General features: G+C 39.6%; 1 protein-coding gene across 11 annotated transcripts in view; it reads left to right on the plus strand.

Moving 5' to 3' along the window:
• The window catches only part of CARMIL1 (capping protein regulator and myosin 1 linker 1), a 351,508-nt gene that overhangs the window by 168,847 nt on the left and 163,281 nt on the right, over positions 1 to 19,380 (plus strand). For all 11 annotated transcript variants that reach the window (XM_017505212.2, XM_037730170.1, XM_037730172.1 and 8 more), the window contains 3 exons: positions 7,697 to 7,794; positions 8,142 to 8,212; positions 8,434 to 8,507. In XM_017505212.2, coding sequence (XP_017360701.1) covers positions 7,697 to 7,794; positions 8,142 to 8,212; positions 8,434 to 8,507 — 243 coding nt within the window. The remainder of the gene's footprint in view (positions 1 to 7,696; positions 7,795 to 8,141; positions 8,213 to 8,433; positions 8,508 to 19,380) is intronic.

Below are 19,380 nucleotides of genomic sequence, written 5' to 3' on the forward strand. Positions count from 1 at the left end.
AGTGCTGGGATTACAGGCATGAGCCACCGCGCCCGGCGATTTTTAAAAATATTAAATGAAGTTGTTAATACAGGTATGAGGTGTGAAAATGTGAAGTTACTATGAAGAAAGGCGATGAAATAGGATTTTCTATATAAACAAGAGAAAGCTGGTTGCCGTGTTTCAAGAGAAAGCTGGTTGCCGTGTTTTGGTAGTCTCTTCACTTTGCAAAGCAGTAGGTAGCGTTTTGTTGTGGTACGGTTTGCAGCAGTAAAGCATGTGCTACTCTGGAGACAGTTACCATGTTGCATAGGCTGAGCGCTGGAATTGAATTTTAAAGAAATCATTAAGTAGATTAAAATAATGTATAATTTTTTGTGTCATAGTTTATCATGAGATTTGCAGGGAGAAAGAGTTGATGTGTTTGCCATCCAGTTTGCTGCTTCTTGCTGCCACATATAACTATTTTCTTAGTCTTGTGAACATTAAATGCATATAATGCAAACGCTGAATCAACTTCAGTGCTGCCTGCACACGAGAAACATGTCTTGCTTATCTGTTTCGTTATAGGATTTTGGTTTAACTTTTATGGTACTTTATTTGGACAACAGATCCTTTGTCTGTCTGTCTCTGTGACACTCTGCGTGTGTGTGTGTGTTTGTGTGTGTGTGTGTGTGTGTGTGTGTTAGCAGGTGCCCTGTAAGACATATGCTGATGGGGCTCCTTGCTCTCATTTAACTACAGGCAGAAAACAACTTCTGTAGAGTGGATTCTCCTCTCATTCAGTCTTTCTGTGCACAGTGTTAGCATAGATAAGAAACAGTTCCCACCTTCTGGAAATTTAGTTCCTACAACTCTATGTCATATGGAAATGAATAAACTTGTTTCATGAGACTCCTTTAGCTCCTGAAATCTCATTTTTCTTTTTTTAACTGAGAACTGTAAAGAAGGGGAGCTACTTGAAAATGCTTCGCCGGACACGTCTGCAGGTCTGCTGTAGCTGCTGCCTCCGTTACTCTGATTGATTTCCCCTTAACCCTAGTGTGAATGTCCACTGTTGTTTTTCAGGTAAAACTAAGGCTCTGGTTTCCAAATCTACCATCAAGATTAATTTATTTTTTTCTGTAAGTGTAGACTGCCAGCTTCCTGTTTTTAACCCCACCAACTTCCAAAGATTTTTGCCATATTTTCTTCCTGCAGTTGAGTAGCTAAACGCTATCCTATTTATCATCAAAAGAGTATGCCCTGTAGTTTTTGTGGAAACAAAGCAAGAAGTGATCCTAGATGAGGTCAGACAAAAGTCCAGCTTTCTGTGTCCAAGGTTTACCTAATTGAGTTGAATAATGGCTGAGTCGACTTCTGACAGCCTTGCTGTTTCTTTGCATAGTATCTTCTTCATTGTCTTGATGTAGACAGAGTATAATGCCATTAAATGCCAGATGATGACATTGAACCAAGGTGAACCATTCCGAATCACCAGATTCTGTAATATCACTTTAATTATAATGTCTTCTCAAACATGGTTACCCCCAAATTAAGGACTGTTACTAGAATAATGGTACTTAATCAGAGGTTCCTTTGAGTAAAATAGACAAAAATCATGGTACACTTGTAGATGTTGTGTATTTACACAGATTTTGAACAAGTTAATGACATCTGACGTGAATTAGGTAAACAGGCATACCTTGGAGATACTGTGGGTTTGGTTCCAGCCTATTGCAATAAAGTGAGTCAATAATTTTTTGGTTTCTCAGTGCATGTAAAGGTTATGTTTACTATACTGTAGTTTATGAAGTATGCAATAGCATTATGTCTAGAAGAATGTACGTACCTTAATTGAAAAATACTTTGTTGCTAAAAATGCTAACAATCACCTGAGCCTTCAGTGAATTGTAATGTTTTTTACTGAAGAAGGTTCTGCTTGCATTGATGCCGATGGGTGCTGTGACTGTCAGGGTGGTGGTAGCTAAAGGCTGGGGTGGCTGTGGCAATTTCTTAAAATAAGACAGCAGTGAGGTTTTCCACATCAGTTGACCCTTTCTTTCATGAGAGGTTTCTCAGTGACGTGCAGTGCGGTTTGATAGCATTTTACTCACAGTAGAACTTGTTTTGAAATTGGAGTCAGTTGTCTTCAACCCTCCTGCTGCTTTATCAGGTAAGTTTATGAAATACTCTAAATCATTTGTTATGACTAAAGGAACCAAAAAAAAAAAAAGGAGGCTGGCTGCGGTGGTTCACGCCTCTAATCGCAGCACTTTGGGATGCCGAGGCTAGCAGATCACCTGAGGTCAGGAGTTTGAGACCAGCCTGATTAACATGGAGAAAACTCATCTTTACTAAAAATACAAAATTAGCTGGGCATGGTGGTACATACCTGTAATCCCAGCTACTTGGGAGGCTGAGGCAGGAGAATCACTTGAATCCGGGAGGTGAAGGTTGCAGTGAGCCCATCATCACTCCACTGCACTCCAGCCTGGGCAACAAGAGCAAAACTCTGTCTCAAAAAGAAAAGGAAAAACAATCCTTTATTGTCATTTCAACCATGTTCACAATATCTTTACCAGAAGTAGATTCCATCTCAAGAAACCTCTTTCTTTGCTCATCCTTAATAAGCAATTTCTCATTTGTTAAAAGTTTTTTTTGTGTGAGTTTATAGCAATTCATTCACATCTTCAGGCTCTACTTTTAATTTGAATTCTCTTGCTATTTTCACCACATCTGCAGTTACTTCCTCCACTAAAGTCTTGAACCCTTCCAGGTCATCTGTGAGGTATGACCTTGCATATTTTTTGAAACTCCTGTTGATGTCAATATTTTGACCTCTTCCCATGAGTCATGAATGTTCTCAATGGCATCTATAATGGTGATTTTTTTTCTGAAGGTTTTCAATTTACTTTGTCCAGATGTATAGAGGAATCACTATCTATGGCTGCTTATATAGCCTTACAAAATATATTTCTTAATAATAAGACTTGAAAGTCAAATCTGTTCTTGGATCCATGGGCTATAGAATGGATATTATATTAGCAGCATGAAAACAACATTGATTTTTTTGTACTTCTCCATCAGAACTCTTGGATGACCAGGTGCATTCTTAATGAGTAGTAACATTTTGATAGGAATTTCTTTTTCTGAGGAGTAGGTCTCAATAGTGGGCTTAAAATATTCAGTAAACCATGCTGTAAACAGATCTGCTATCACCCAGGCTTTCTTGTTCTATTGTGGAGTGCAAGCAGAGAGATTTAGCATCATTCTTAAGAGGCTGGGGCTTTTGGAATGGTACAGGAGCATTGATGGGCCTTAACTCAGAGTCACCAGTTGGATTAGCTACTAACAAGAGAGGCAGCCTGTTCCATGAAGCTTTGAAGCCTGACATTGACTTTTCCTTCCTAGCTAAGAAAGTCCTAGATGGCATCTTCTTCCAATATGATGCTGTTTTTCTACACGGAAAATCATTTGTTTAGTGTAGCCATCTTCATCAATGATCGTAGCTCTATCTTCTGGCTAACTTGCTTTAGCTTCTCCGTCTGCTTCATAGTTTACTTTTGTGTTATGGAGACAACTGTCCTTAAACCTCATGAGTCAACCTTTGGTAGCTTCCAACTTCAGCTTCCTCCCCTCTCTCAGCCTTCATAGAATTGAAGAGAGTTAAGGCCTTGTTCTGGATTAGGCTTTGGCATATGGAATGTAATGACTAGTTTGATTTTCCATCCAGACCACTAAAACTTTCTACATCTCAGCAATAAAGCTGTTTCACTTTCTCATCATTCACGTCTTTGTGGGAGTAACACTTTTAACTTCCTTCAAGAACTTTATCTTTGCATTTGCAATTTTGCTGATTTTTTTGTCGCAAAAGGCCTAACTTTCAGCCTGTCTCAGCTTTCCCTGTGCCTTCCTCACTAAGGTTAATTGTTTCTTGCTTTTGATTTAAAGTAAGAGATGTGTGACTCTTCCTTTCACTTGAACACTTAGAGGCCTTTGTGGGGTTATTAATTGGCCTGATTTCAATATTGTTGTATCTTAAGTAATAGGGAGCCTTGGTGAAAGAGAGAGAGAGACAGGAATGGCTGTCAGTGGAGGAGTGAGATCACACACACTTTTTTTTTTTTTTGAGACGGAGTTTCGCTCTTGTTACCCAGGCCGGAGTGCAATGGCGTGATCTCGGCTCACCGCAACCTCTGCCTCCTGGGTTCAAGCAATTCTCCTGCCTCAACCTCCCGAGTAACTGGGACTACAGGCGCTCGCCACCATGCCCAGCTAATTTTTTGTATTTTTAGTAGAGACGGGGTTTCACCATGTTGACCAGGATGGTCTCCATCTCTTGACCTCATGATCTACCCGCCTCGGCCTCCCACAGTGCTGGGATTATAGGCATGAGCCACCGCGCCCGGCCTTTTTTTTAAACACACACGCTTTTAATTGGCGAAGTTTGGTGTCTTATGTGGGTGTTATTCATGTACCCCAAAATACCTACAACAGTAATGTCAGAGATCATTGAGCACCTCACCAAAACAGATACAATAATAATGAAAAGGTTTGAGATATTGTGAGAATTACCAGAACGTGGCACAGATCAAGAAGTGGGCGCATGCTGTTTGAAAAATGGCACTGATAGACTTGCCCAATGCAAGGTTGCCACAAAGCTTCAACTGGCAAAAAATGCAGTACCTGAGGCACTCACAATACCTGTAAGTGTCATATAATAAAATGAGGTATGTCTGCACCTGATTATGCCTTAGTCATAAAACTCACAAAGATGGAGGAAGAATATTTTCCATGCTAACAGAATGTTTGTATTTAAATGATTTGGTATGAATTTGAGCTTTTCTCCAGGAGTAGAACAACCCAACCAGGCAGCCTCTCAGGCCCTCATATATTTTATCTGGAATCCATCCATTCAATCAGAAAATGTAAATAACTGGGAACATTTTCTTCCACTGTCTACAAGGTGGTTGAAATTCCTAAGAATGACTGAGAGTATTGTATGTGGCAGAGTGCCTTGAAATCATTAAAGATGAAACTATATTCAATATGAGTTAATATATTTATTTGACCACTTTGTACCCAAGTCCTGTCATGGTTCTGGGTGACTGATCCCCTGACACCATTCGTCAAGGCTCATGGCCTCTCCACCTCTACCCCATTTTATCAGTTGCCTTTGTAGCCACGTCCTCGACCTTGTCATCTCCTGGAACAGCTTCTTCCATGGTGAAAAAACAGCTTAGCCCTCCCCTTCTGACCACAGCATTTCACGTCCTCTCCTTTGGAAGGACCAGTATTTGGACTTTGTCAAGGCCTCCAGACTGGGGATGGCTTGGTTTTCTTCTGCCATCCCCATCCTGCCTTCCCTTCCATTCTTAACTGCTCAGCCTGCAGCATCCATGACTTCACCTAGACCTTGTCAGTATCCTCAGCTCCTTCTGTCCCCACTGTTTTTCTGACATACTCACCTGGAAATCCTGCATCCTGCTGCTAGCCAGCTGCCCACTTCTCCATGTACATTTGGCCACTGATGGCTGCAGGAGAAAATCCCACAGCTATCTAGCCGTAAAACACCAAGAATTCACGACCTTCGCTCTCAGCTGGACTCTTAACAGTCTCAGAAAGTTCCTTTTTATTTCTCGAGCTGTGTTTTCTGTTTCTCAATTTTGCAGAAAATTGAAAACAAACACCCACATGGGCAGACATTTGTTCACAGTGCCCGTCAAGTCATCACGTCTCCTCTGTTTACAGTCTGCCATGGCTCCTCATTGCCCTGAGTATAAATCTAAATCCTTTTATTTGACCTTCGAGACTCATCATGGCCTGGAATTTTGCTTAGCTCCCCAGATTCTTCTGTTACTCCTCTCCTTATCACACATGATTTGCCAGCTGTTTTGAACCAGATTGGGTTTCTGGTAAGTGTGGGCTTTCTCATCTCTGGGGGTGTGCTGCTCCTTTATCTGAAACCCCTTCCTGGCCCCTAGCTCACACTTCCTCCCGCCATGCTTCACCTGATTATCTGTTTTTGCCCTCCCGTGGATCTTAGCAAAGATGTATTTTATACTAAAGAGCATTTCCAAACTCTCAGTCCCACCCCGTCTCCTCAGCAGGGAAGAAGCTAGGCGCCACTTCTTTGCCCTTGCTTCCACCCTGAACTTCCCTTGTGGTAGTTCCCTTCCACTAGCGCCTGGTGATTTGTCTACTTCTCAACAATAGACTGCTAGCTTTGTGAGGGCAGGGGCAGCATCTGTGTTTAATCATGGTTGTATGCCTAGTACCTGGTTTTGGGTCTTGGCATTCTGTAGATCCTTCATAAAAATTTTTTGAGTGAATTAATGGATTGGTAAAGTGTTCGTTAAATGATTACTATGTGATAACTCACGACAGTGTCAGTTAACATATATTGACATTACCACACATGAGGGATTCTTCTTCTTCTTTTTTTTTTTGAGACTGTCTCCCTCTGTCACCTAGGCTGTCGTGCAGTGGTGCGATCTCACTGCAGCCTCTGCCCCCCGTGCTTGAGCATTTCCCCCACCTCAGCCTCCAGAGTGGCTGGGATGACAGGCACATATCACCACACCTGGCTCATTTTTGTAGTTTTTGTGTAGATGGTGTTTCGCCATGTTGCCCAGGCTGGCCTTAAATTCCTGGGCTCAAATAGTTGCATGCCTTGGCCTCCCAAAGTGCTGAGATTACAGGCTCAGTCCTGGGGGTTATCCTGGGGGTTATTCTAATAACTTTATTAATACTATTTTTTTTTCTCACAGTAACCCTGTGGGATAGCATCTCAGAAACTGACAAGATCAGAAATGTGTCAGTTCCTGAATAAGGAAACCTTGGAATGGTTGGCTGTACTTTTTTTTTTTTTTTGTCTTTTTTTGAGATGAGGTTTTGCTCTTGCTGCCCAGGCTGGAGTGCAATGGCACGATCTTGGCTTACTACAACCTCTGCCTCCCAGGTTCAATGGATTCTCCTGCCACAGCCTCCTGAGTAGCTGGGATTACAGCCCGCCCAGCTAATTTTTTTTATTTTTAGTAGAGACGGAGTTTCACTATGTTAGCCAGGCTGGTCTTGAATTCCTGACCTCAGGAGATCCATCCACCTCAGCCTCCCAAAGTGCTGGGATTACAGGCATGAACCACTGTGCCCGGCTAGTTGGCTGTACTTTTAACCACTACTCTGTCTTGTCCCTGCATGTGTGGGCAAGAACTTTATTAGGTTCTGAGGAGGAGATGGGAGTTGGAAGGAGTTGCACATGTTTCCTGCCTCAGAAGAACCATGGCCCAGGGGAAGAGACAGCAAAAGGAACAACTATTCCAGTATGACTTGATCAGTTTCTTGATGGACATCTCTGCAGGGCACTATAGGAGGACAGAAGAGATTTTTACTTTAATTCTTTGTACATTATCATTATTAGCTTGTGTGTATAAGTAATTTATATTTGGTATACACATAAGCTGGAATATATTTTCAAACTACTGTAACAAAATCTAACACTACAAAACTATAAATGAAGACTATATTGCCAAATACCTTTCATCTACAAAGGAAAGTTAGAGATTTATTAAGTTTTCTAGATTTCTAGCTCTCTAGTACTCAAAAAATAAAATTATATTTACTGAAATTGAAGTGATACTCATCTTTGTTTTAAAAAAAAGGAATGTGACAAAATATATTGATATCTGCAGTTGAAAAACGTGATTTGTGAAATGCGTTGTTGTTGATCTTTTAGGAGAATCATGAAAAAAGTCTCCATGGAGCCATCTGAGCGCCTGGCTAGCCTCCAGTCTCTGTGGGACAGCCAGACTGTGGCTGAGCAGGGCCCCTGTGGTGAGCATGCATTTTAAAACTGAAATGTGAATAGCTGGATGGGTATATCCCCCTGCCAGGAAGTTAAGTCTATTCCTAGTGTGCTACTGTAAAGGTGCAATTAGTTTCAAGGTGTAATTAGCAGTGCACAGACTTTAGATTGGTGGACAAAAGTCCTATATTTAAGCTGTATTGCATCCTGCTGTATACTTACTATAGAACACGGAGGGGAATCTTTGCTGCTTTTCCCCCCTGAAAAGGAAAAGGATAATCAGCATTGTGAACATCGGCCATATTTTGAGTTTGTAAATTTTAATTTAAAAATCATTTTGCCAAAAGCCTGTCAGTATTTTTGTTGTATGTTTCAGGTGGATTTTCTCAGATGTATGCCTGTGTTTGTGACTGGCTTGGATTTTCATACAGGGAAGAAGTACAATGGGTAAGAATATCTGTGTGCATGTGTGTGAGCACATACACTCCTGGAGAATATTTGGCTGGCTTAGTTTTGTTTTCTTCCCCTTCATTTATTTTTTACTTAAAATCTTTATTTCTCAGATTACATAAAAACCTGCCATTGTCATTGTCTAATTCTCACTGTCTCTCTTGCATCCTTGATCATCTGCATGGACTGATTACATGACTGAATTATATTTCAAATAGGATGTGGATACAATTTATCTTACCCAAGATACCAGGGAATTGAATTTACAAGATTTTAGTCATCTTGACCACAGGTAAGCCACTTCTTTCTTTCCTTTCTTCTACTCCTATTTTTTTTTTCACAGCTGCAGTTCTTCGTTGGCACTTAAGGCTGTACATTATCTCCAAAGAATCATTTTATGAGAGAAATCAGGAGAATCTAAGAATCTCTGGATTTTGCCTTTTAAGTTACAGTTTCAAATGTGTTTATCACTGTGGATGACGTGTGGAGGTGCATGTGTGTATCCAAACTCCAGAGTTCATAGTTAGAAAATGTGCTGAATTTTACCATAAAAACCATATAATTCTTAGTTTCTTATCTGGCCTACAAAAGTCTGTTTACCCTATCAATAAAATTTAGTATTATTTTACCTAATTGCCATTTAGAATGTTTTTTCAAGGATGAACTTGTATACTGAAATTCTAAGATATGACTTTTAGCTTAGAGTTTCTTTATGAATTGGACATTGGTAGGGTGTATGTGTATATGTTGGTGAAAATCAGTTTGCCAATATCTGCCTTGTGATAGTGCTAATAAAGTCATGAAACCCGTTCCAAGTTATGAGAGAGCCTTTTAGGTTTAAGATCTTGACTTGAATATATTTAGGGCTATGGCTTGTGAGACTCAGGCCTCAGAGAAAAGCTTCATTTGGTTCCCACATCTCTTAGCAAGAGTAGACCTGGCAAATTTATTTTGCTCTGTAACAAAGTCGAGCCTGGCCCTGTTCCAGAACGTCTGGTAATTTATCCTGGCCTATCTCAATCTCCTTAGCCCTGGATGTGCTGCTACTTATTGTGGGTAGGCAGGGATCATCCCTACTTAATCAACTTCAGCCCAATAAATCTTTTCTTTGATTGGAATTGAGAGAGAAATTTGGGATTCCAGCTATATCTTTTGTGCCATTTAGACAACTGGAATGTCACAGAGGATTGTTGTTGCCTATATGTCATCTCAGCACCAGCATCTTGCTTCCCAAAATACCGTTTTGAATTATTTTTTCACCCGCCTGGCAGGAAATCCAGAATTGCAGTGTAGTCTCTGAAGAGTTGTAGCCGTCTGAATCTTCCTCTTGTACAGTAGCAAAAGAAAAAAGACAGACATTTGTTACCTGTCACGGCTGATCTTATCAGAAGCTTTTTTTAAGTACTTCAAAGCTGTTGAGCTCATAGGAGCAGATCAAAGTTTTCCAAAATTCAAATTTTTGCTTGAAGGATATCATTTTACGACTTTACTATTTGGAAAAAAAACCATGTTATCAAGTGAAGTGATATCTTGAAGTGATCAGATTGCTTCTTACATTTTAGAGGGTATGTCTACCAAATCCCAAATCTGAATAACTATACATTGTAATTTTTTCATGATAGTCCATTGAAAACAAGAAGCTGGTTCTGCTTAAAAATGCAACTATCACACACTTTACATTGAGACAATGATTGCTTTGATATATAGAGGAAACATACTTATCATTTTGAGGATACTTCTTATTTTGTTACACGGGATATTAAAATGTTTGTATTCAAGGGCTAAAATTTAATAAAATGAGTAACATTTACTGCTTCACCGAGAACATTCTAAAATGAAATTGATGTTTGTTTAAAAAACTAGGAGCTTGTGTCAGTGAAGATTCCCGCCTTGGCCTGTGCTGAGGTGCCAGCAGTTTTCCCCACCATTGCTTTTATACCTTCCATCCACAGGTTGACACGGTGAAAGGATAAGTTTGTTGTCATGTTGTCATGAAAACAATTTGAACCTGTGAACCTCCTGAATGAATCTCAGGGTCCCCTGAGGGTCCAAGAATCATCCTAGGAGAACATCTGGCCTATGGGAGTGAAGAGACTGTAGGGCAGTTAGAGGCATTGTTTTGGGTTTACTTTATTATGCCATAAAGATTTTTATACCATTGATAGCTATGTATAGGGTCAGTGCCACACTTTTCAGCTAATCCACCGTGTTTAATGTGGTCTCATTTACCAACTGACCCACCATATTTAATTAATCTGTCAGCAAATGGAAACTATATTTAAATAAGCCACTAAATACAGTTACCTGAAATGTATAGCATGGTATTCAAAAATGAGAAATTTGTCAAACCTTTTAGAATTTTTCTAAAAGGATTTACTAGTTCCTTGGTTGGAGAATTTTCAGTTCATCAGTAAAGACTGCATTAGTGGAGTAGACCCAAATCATCTACTTTTCTTGCTTAATTAAGGAGCTAGAAGGACATTTGCCATTATTGAGACTCTAGATGAAGATTTGAAAAACTTTTTTTTTTTTTTGTCAAGGACCAGATAGTAACTATTTTAGACTTCATGAGCCAGACAGTTGCTTTTGCAGTTATACAATTCCACTGTGGTAGCTTGAAAGCAGGCCTAGGCAATACATGAATGATTAGTGCTGCGTTCCAATAAAACTTTATTTGCACAAATAGGTGTTGTGGGCTGCAGTTTGCTGATAACTGCTCTAGATCAGCCACCTCTAATGTAGAATGTATATACCCAAAGAAAAATCCAAGATGGGCTACAAAAAAGTAGTAGAACTTTATTATTGACTCATTTTAATATTTCTCCTTGTTTTATAATGTGTGTATAAATATTGCTTTTGTAGTCTTTGCAATGCAATAACTATTAAATAATGGTACTCAAAAATTTTTTTACTGTTTTTCACTCGTCTTACTACTAAAATTAGAGCCAGGTTGTATATAAAGACAGTGTTCTCAGTCCTTTTAGATGGGTTTTATTGATAGAATTTTGCTAATTGAGTTAAACTTTATTGGCTGAATATTTCTATGTAGTAGAAGCTTGAATATGCTAATGCATGAAGGAATCAGTCGGCACTGAAATAGTATAGTTGTCTGGTAGGGTTCATTGTGGCATAACTTGATGTGAGGTGTGGGTCATTCTCCTACCTCTGCTGGTATTTTTCTCATTGAGTTTGAGTTATGGAGAGGAGGAGTTAGACAATTTGGAGGTGTCAGAGAAGACATTAAAGGGACTGTGTGTTGGGCTGGAGTTCGTTAGCAAATATGGGCAATCATTGTCATATGTATACCTGAATTTTCCCATGATGACAGTTGGTTCCTGTGCTCCATGTTTGCACATATTTGACCATATGTTCCCTATTTGAACATAATTCAGATACAAGCAAGCAAACTTGTTTGTGATTTTTATTTATTTATTTTATAGTCTCAGATGGTTATACTTTTTATTTCAATGATATTTGTCAATTATATTTTATTAGAGTTTTTCTGGGGGTTTTTTGTGATTTTTATTTATTAAAATGAGACTCTGCACGCACTTGTATGTAGAGATGCGTGAAGTTCATATTATCGCCAGACTTCTTTCCAGAAAGCTGTGTCTGTTTCATAGAGTCAGTAAGAAAGCTCTCCTGATTGGAAAACTTCATTTTTTCATGCCACTTTTTCTCGCCATTATATTTAGTCCTCATACTTAGAAACATCCATTTGTAACAGTCCTTAAAAGCATTAGTTAGTGCTTCTGGAAAGGAGGTTCAGTGAGGGCTAGGCTGTGTATGTCTGGCTCATGCTGTGTGATGTGATGCTCTAGAGTCAAACCATTGTCCAAGAATGAAGGGTGTTTAAGGGACAGTGATCTGCTCTAGTGAAGCAAATCAGAAACCTGGAAGGGAGAGAGGATTGTTTCTAGAAAGCCATCAGATTACTCAAATATTTTCTACCACCATGCTCAGGTTGGCAGTTACAGCTTTAATGTCATTCTTAACCCCATCTTGCTTCAAGCCATGGCTAAATTCTGTGTGGATTCTTATACAGTTCCATTTGTTTCTTTTAGTTTACTTATCCGGGTCATTATGTTCCTCTGCCTAGAGGTTTGTAACTACCATTTTCCCAGGACCAGTTCAGATTCATGGTGGGGGATTTGAGTCATGGGAGAGGCACCGTTGTTAATGTTACAGGTCTAAGAGGAAATATGGCCTTGGCAGCTTGCTCATCTGAGAGCACACAGATGGAGCAACCAGCTGTTTGTGTGAGACCCCCATCACCACATGTGGGACATAGTTTTAGAAGGTGCAGGAGTGGTGACAGGGCAGTGCCTTGGTCAGTGTTCTATCAGCAAGAGCCCCTATTACTGTCCTCACCTCTCTGATTTGCCCAGGATCTGCTCTTCTTCAGACATAGGCCGAGTGTTAGGACACTGTGTCCTTATATCATGTGATCTGTAGCCTCTGGGGCCGAAGGATGGAGAGGCACCTGCATCATCCTGTCCTGGGGCTGCTTTATCATATACCCAGCATGCTGTTCTCTTTTCAAGGTGAACTTGGCTTCCTATTTCCATGTATCTTGCTACCTCGCTAAAACCCATAAGATCTATCTAGGTGCTTGAAGGTAATTTATAAGCAATTTGAAGGTTGCGATGATGTTTTCTTATTTACTATGGTTCTATCAGAACGGAATCTAGGACCAGTCTCACTGTTACTGCTGAGTAAGCGTTCAGAAGTAAGGATGACAGTGATCATGCTACATCTAGCCAGTTAGTCTCTGGAGGGCAGTAATTAGGAAGTTCTTGGAAAAATGCCCACTCCAGTTGTTATTTATAAAATGTCTAGTTGGCTTTTTATTTAAGTGTATTCTTTCCATTTTGTTTTGGGTTATCAGTGGGCCAAAAACAAAAAAGAAAGCACAGATTGAAAATTTGTTAGAAATTTTTCATGGATTTCTCAAAGGTCTATGAACTGACATGTTAAAAAAAATTTAACTACACTGTAATTTGGAGTGGTAGGGAATTATGAAGGTAGAGGTAATGGTGCCAAGAAAAAGAAAATATATAGCTTTAACTACATCAATTTCTCTTGTACCTGCAAGATTTTTAAGAGGAGCTAATCTCATCAATTCTTTGTAGACTCAATGACATGCATCATTGAGCTTCAACTTGGCTCATAAGAGTCCAGGCAGCAGATTCATGCTTTTGTGTTGCCATATTTCTTATTGATCAAGGTGACATTCTTGGGTGTGATACTATCAGGAAAGAGTTGTGAGTGTGGGTTATGTTTGGCAAGGTTATCCTAAGGACACTGCTGTCATTCTTTTTAGTCAAAGCTCCATTTATTTATTCCGTGTCTCATCTTAAAAAGCATTGCTCTTTGGAGGGTGGAATGAGGTGTGAACAGCATTGGTTTCTATTTCCATTCCTGAATTTGTCTCAATAGTTCTGTAGAACAATGGTCCTCAACCTGATGAACTCTGTGGGATGAATAAGATGATGATATGTTGGGGATGTGATGCTAATGGTTGAACTTGTTTTTTGTCTGTTTTTTTTCTCATTTTTATTTGTGAGTGTGTGTATGTTTTATACTGTGCTTAATATTAAGCTGTAGTGCTATAGTACATGTATATGACCTATAGATTAACACATTTTTTTAGAGAGGGGAATACTCGAAATTCTTTGCTTTTGGGAATGAATGATCAAAAAATGTAGAGACCACCATTTAGACCTCTAAGAATGTCCTCGTCTGCAAACTGTTTTAGGTGTTTACATCCTTCGTAGGGTCGGTGAGTGGTTGCACCAATAATTTAATAATATACAAGACATGTCTCTATGTAAGTTAGGATGGCAGGAAGGGATAGCTAATTTGTGGCATTCTTAACTTTTTAAAGCTCTCCAAATCCCATTTTCAAAATAGATGGAATGGAGAAAAGTCTAAATTATTCCCAAAAAGACTATCAAATGAATACATCCTGAAATGACAGTGCTGGGCTCTGAGTTTTACCAGCCTTTCCACAGGCGTGCATAATCCATTGTGTGCATGTGTGGAACATGAAGAGTGGCAGGGCTGCATTCTTGCATTAAAACACCTCCTTTGAGCCCGTAAATGTTTGTAAGATTTATTAGGGGGAAATCTTCACTCTGTGATATGTGGATATGCTAAAAATAATCGTGGTGTTCATTGAATTACTGCTCTCTCTCTGTGTGTGCTTTTCTCACATTGCAGGTTGTGGGGCTTGCTAGATGTACTTCAAATCCATCAGTATTTTTGTTCTTTAACACTTTCCTGGTGTATTTAACACTGTCTATTTAAAAGTCACAGTGTTTTTAAAATTTCAGGGAGATGGCAGGCAGGAGAAAGGGACTGAGGATAGAAATTTGGACTGATAATAACTAGGAAAAGTAAATTCTTATAAAGGCAGGCATTTCAGAAAGATGGGATCAGAACTAGATTATCTAGGTTTAATAGGTTATTTAGAAACTAAAGTAGCAAAGAATTTGGCAAGAGATCTAGACTCTCAATCCCTTGACAACTTCTTTGTTTTTGCATTTTAACTTTTTATTATAAAATAGCCCCCATGTATTAGCAGTTTATTTTTGATGTTCAAAAAAAAGAGGACTGTACAATTGTCACTTCAGAATGCATCTTAATACTCTTCTATAAACACAAAAAATTAGCTGGGCATGGTGGCACATGCCTGTAATCCCAGCTACTCTGAAGGCTGAGGTAGGAGAATTGCTTGAACTCGGAAGGTGGAGGTTGCAGTGAGCCGAGATTGTGCCACTGTACTCCAGGCTGGGTGACAGATCAAGACTCTGTCTGAAAAAAAAGGCTGGGCACAGTGGCACGTGCCTGTAGTCCCAGCTACTCGGGAGGCTGAGGTGGGAGGATAGCTTGAGCCCCGGAGTTCTGGGCTGTAGTGCACTTATGCCATTGGGTGTCCGCACTAAGTTTGGCATCAACATGGTGACCTCCCGGGAGCAGGGTACCACCAGGTTGCCTAAGGAGGGGTGAACCGGCCCAGGTTGGAAACTGAGCAGGTCAAAACTCCAGTGCCGATCAGTAGTGGGATCGCACCTGTGAATAGCCACTGCACTCCAGCCTGGGCAACATAGCGAGACCCCATCTCTTAAAAAAAAAGATATGTAAAAACTAGAAACCAAATGATTGGTTAATCGTGATGGTGATCTGAAAATCTGTGGGTATATTATACATCCTGGGTTCCTCTGCAGAGTATGAAGACTCTTTTGATGGTGAGGGAGGCATGTTAGTCACTAGTGAGATGATAGCACAGTGGTTAAGACACGGGATCATGAGTCACACTGGCTGGGATTGAATCCTGGCTCTGCCTCAGCTAGCCTTGTAACTGTGCATGTATCAAACTTCCCTGTATCTTCCCAGTGTTCATCTGTAAGATGGGGTTAATAATTATATCTGTCTTCTGGGGTAATTATGTAGACTATATGGATAAATATATTTAAAGCACTTTGTGTTAATACATAAAAATGTTCAAGTAATTGCTTGCTAGTTTCATATACTAAAAGGTTTTCCCTTTTTTTAAATGAACAATATCTAATGTGACAAATTTTCTTAATTGAAAAAAAAAAATTGGCTGGGCGTGGTGGCTCATGCCTGTGATCCTAGCACTTTGGGAGGTCGAGGTGGGTGGATCACCTGAGGTCAGGAGTTCAAGACCAGCCTGGCCATCATGGTGAAACGCCATCTTCAAAAAATTAATTAACTAATTAATTAATTAAATTAAATAAAAAATTAAAATTAAAAAATCCCTATATTACAGAAAATTTTTGATTTCCAAAAACTAGTTTATGGTTCTTTTCTGTGATGCTCTTATTTTATTAGTTTTATGATGACATTTTCTTCTGGAAAGATATAAGAGGAAAATCTTGATTCTTTTGAGTTTTAAAGGAAGGTTTCGATTATTCTGAAGTGTCAACTGACATGATAAATAAGGATCTCAACTTTTTCTTTTTGTTTTTTAAAGACAGGGTCTTGTATCACCCAGCTGGTGTGCAGTACCTCGATCACTGCTCACTGCAGCATTGACCTCCTGGGCTCAGTTGACTTCCCACTTCATCCTCCTCAGTAGCTGGGACTACAGGCATGCACCACCATGCCTGGCTAATTTTTATTTTTTTAATTTTTTAACATTTATGATTTATTTGTAAAGGTGGGATTTCACCGTGTTGCCCAGGCTGGTCTTGAAAACTCCTGTGTGAAAGCTATCCACCTGCCTCCACTCCCTAAGGTTCTGGGGTTACGGGTGTAAGCCACCACACCTGACCTGGATCCCAACATTTCTTATACTCCCCAACCAGTAATTCGTTTAACAACAAAACCGAAAAAGCTCTATGTGTAGTAAATCTATATCAGGAAAAAGGTTAGTGAATATTAATTGTCTCATCTCTCTTCAGTGTCTTGTGAGAAACTGCGCCACGTGGCTCTAAAAGATGTTAATACTGGATCTTACTCCTTGGGGTTTGTAGTCTTAAGATGTTTTTGCCACCATTTTAAGGAAATGGTAGAAGTAATGTTTGGAAATGTACAGGAGAATTCTATGTTGCCTTGTTGCCAGGACTCAGGAGAGGGCACCCTCAACTGTTACAACTCCTTTTAAGGCTGACTTGACTTTTCAGATCAAAAGTTATATTATAATTAGGAGTTTCTTAGGCTGTCAAAGCAAAACACAGTGGGGGATGCACAATAAATGTCAAGGACTGAAGATGGTGAAAAGCTGTTACAACTTCCTACCAAGAGAAATCAGTTAATATGACAATGGCTGATGTTTGGAAACCCTTCATCTTATGTCAGTTAACTGCGTCAGCACTTAGTGAAAACGCGAGGAAGGGTCAGTCCTGCCATAGACTCCGTCAGGGAAAATCAGGTAGCCCTTTGCAGTGAGTTGGTATCAGCACAGCAGTAGGGACGTCCATGCAAATGTCAGATTAAATATTTATTCATGATCTGCTTATGTGCTCACTTATTACTGTGTCCTAAGAAAGCCATCCAGGAAAATGAACTCTCAGATGTGAGATTAGTTACATACTGTCTTGTGTATTTTGTAATTTCTGTTAAAACGAGACCTCATCAGAGTCTTGATTATTACGGGCTCCATAATTTATTTTATGCAAACTTGTTTGTTCCATGCAGGCCTGAGTTTCCTTGATCCTTGGAATTCATGTTTGTTCTGGCTGTGATGGTGGCTTGATGCCCAGAGGGTAATGAATTCTAGGGGTCCTGATTGTCACTGTAGACTAGATCTTGCCTCTTACATAAAGCATTTGCTGAAGTACTTCCTGAGCACTTGGTCTTACAGTGCAAGCCCCTCATTCTCAGCATATTGCAACCAGACTGAGAAGTATTAAGCATTGGAGAAACTAAGGTTTTACATGTTGGTACTTGTAGCTGTAATTTATTACTTTTGTTTCTATTTCAATACCCAAGGTGTGAACATTCCATAATTTATCCATTCTACTGAATGTTGGTGAGACATTTTGGTTAGTGAATTGTCTGTTATCTGTAATGCTGCTAAGGCAGTCCTTGTACCTGTCTCCTTGGAGAAAATTGTGCAGATAGGTCCCAGGATGCAAATCACTGTAAATTTAACCACTATGTTCACCATTTAACACAAGAAATAGGCTACTGCCTCAACTTAAAAGACTTAGCATATATCAGTTTTCGATCACGGTTCCCTCCTTCTCCGCCTTCACCACCCAGTTATAATAATGATACCAGTAATTGTTTTGCTCCTTTATAGTTTCATCACAAAAGTATGCCTATTTTGTTTGGCATTGCATTACAGCTATAAATCATTTTGGAAAGAATTCTTTTGCCTTGGCCCTCGTTCTAACCTCTGAACCCACCTTCTGCCTTAACTCCTCCCATGTGTCTGATACATCGTGTCTGCATTGCAGAGACTGTTTCCCTGCCTCTGATGCTTCCCACTGATATTGCAGAAATTAACTTTCTGAAACATTTCTGTTTAAAAGCTTTCTGTGACTACCTTGCATGCATGCTGTCATGCTCCCTAACTGTAGCTTTCAGGTCTTATTTCTAGGTGCTAAGTGTTGTGGTTATCTATTGCTATGTAACAAAGTACCTCAAACCTAATGGTCATAGCAAGAACAGTCAGGAGACACATGAAGGCTTCCTCATTCATGTGTCTGGTGCGTGATGCTGGCTGTCTGCTGAGAATGTGGCCTGGACTTCCTCCCAACAAGGCAGTGCTGGGTTCCATGGGTGAGCTTGCCGTGAGAGAGAGCTGGATAGAAGCTGTATTACCTTTTCTAATCTAGCCCTGACAGTCCTGTAGTTTGAAGGCCATCTGTGTTGTTTTTAGTTTCTGGTAATCATGAATGTAGCTCTTAAAAATAAATAATTATCTACATTTTTATGTGAACATAAATTTTGATTTTTCTTGGGTGATTTCCTAGAAGTGGGATTGCTGGGTCAGATGTCAGGTGTCTGTTAAACCTAGTAAGATGCTGTCAACCTGTTTTCTACACTGAGTGTATCATTTTGCATTCTCATCGGCCACATTTGAGAGTTGCTCTATGTCCTTATCAGAACTTGGTATTGCCAGTTTTTTTCCTCTTTTTTAAACCATGCATCTCTGTTTGATATTTCCCTAATGCATTTTTCTTATGGCCAATAATCCTGAAGCATCCTTTCCTGTGCTTGTTTGCTATGCATACATTTTATTTAGTGAAGTGTCTGTTTAGATCTTTTGGTTATTTAAAAAAATTGGGGTGATTTTTAATTTTTGAAAGTTCTTTATGCATTTTGGATATAATTCGTTTTTCAGAAATGGAATTTGTAAATATTTTCTGTCAGAATGTGGCTTGTCTTTTCCTTAACATCTTTTGTGGATCAAAAGATTTTAATTTTGAATAAAGGCCAGTTCATCAATTTTTTTCTTTTCCTATCATGCTTCTCGGAGACCTAAAAACTCTTAGACTAAGCCATACCTCACTCTGTTGCCCATTTCTTCTGCTTAGAACATGTGCCTCATCCCACTCCCTCATCTCTGAGGGCTCAGTAACATCCTCTTTCACAACTAACTTGTCTTGATTAGCACCCCTTTTGTATGCACACATAGTATTTTGTATTCCCCCACATCACTGGGGCTCGTTTCACCGTATTATAGCTGT

Source organism: Cebus imitator, unplaced genomic scaffold, assembly GCF_001604975.1.
Source record: "Cebus imitator isolate Cc_AM_T3 unplaced genomic scaffold, Cebus_imitator-1.0 Scaffold335, whole genome shotgun sequence".
Lineage (NCBI taxonomy): Eukaryota > Metazoa > Chordata > Mammalia > Primates > Cebidae > Cebus > Cebus imitator.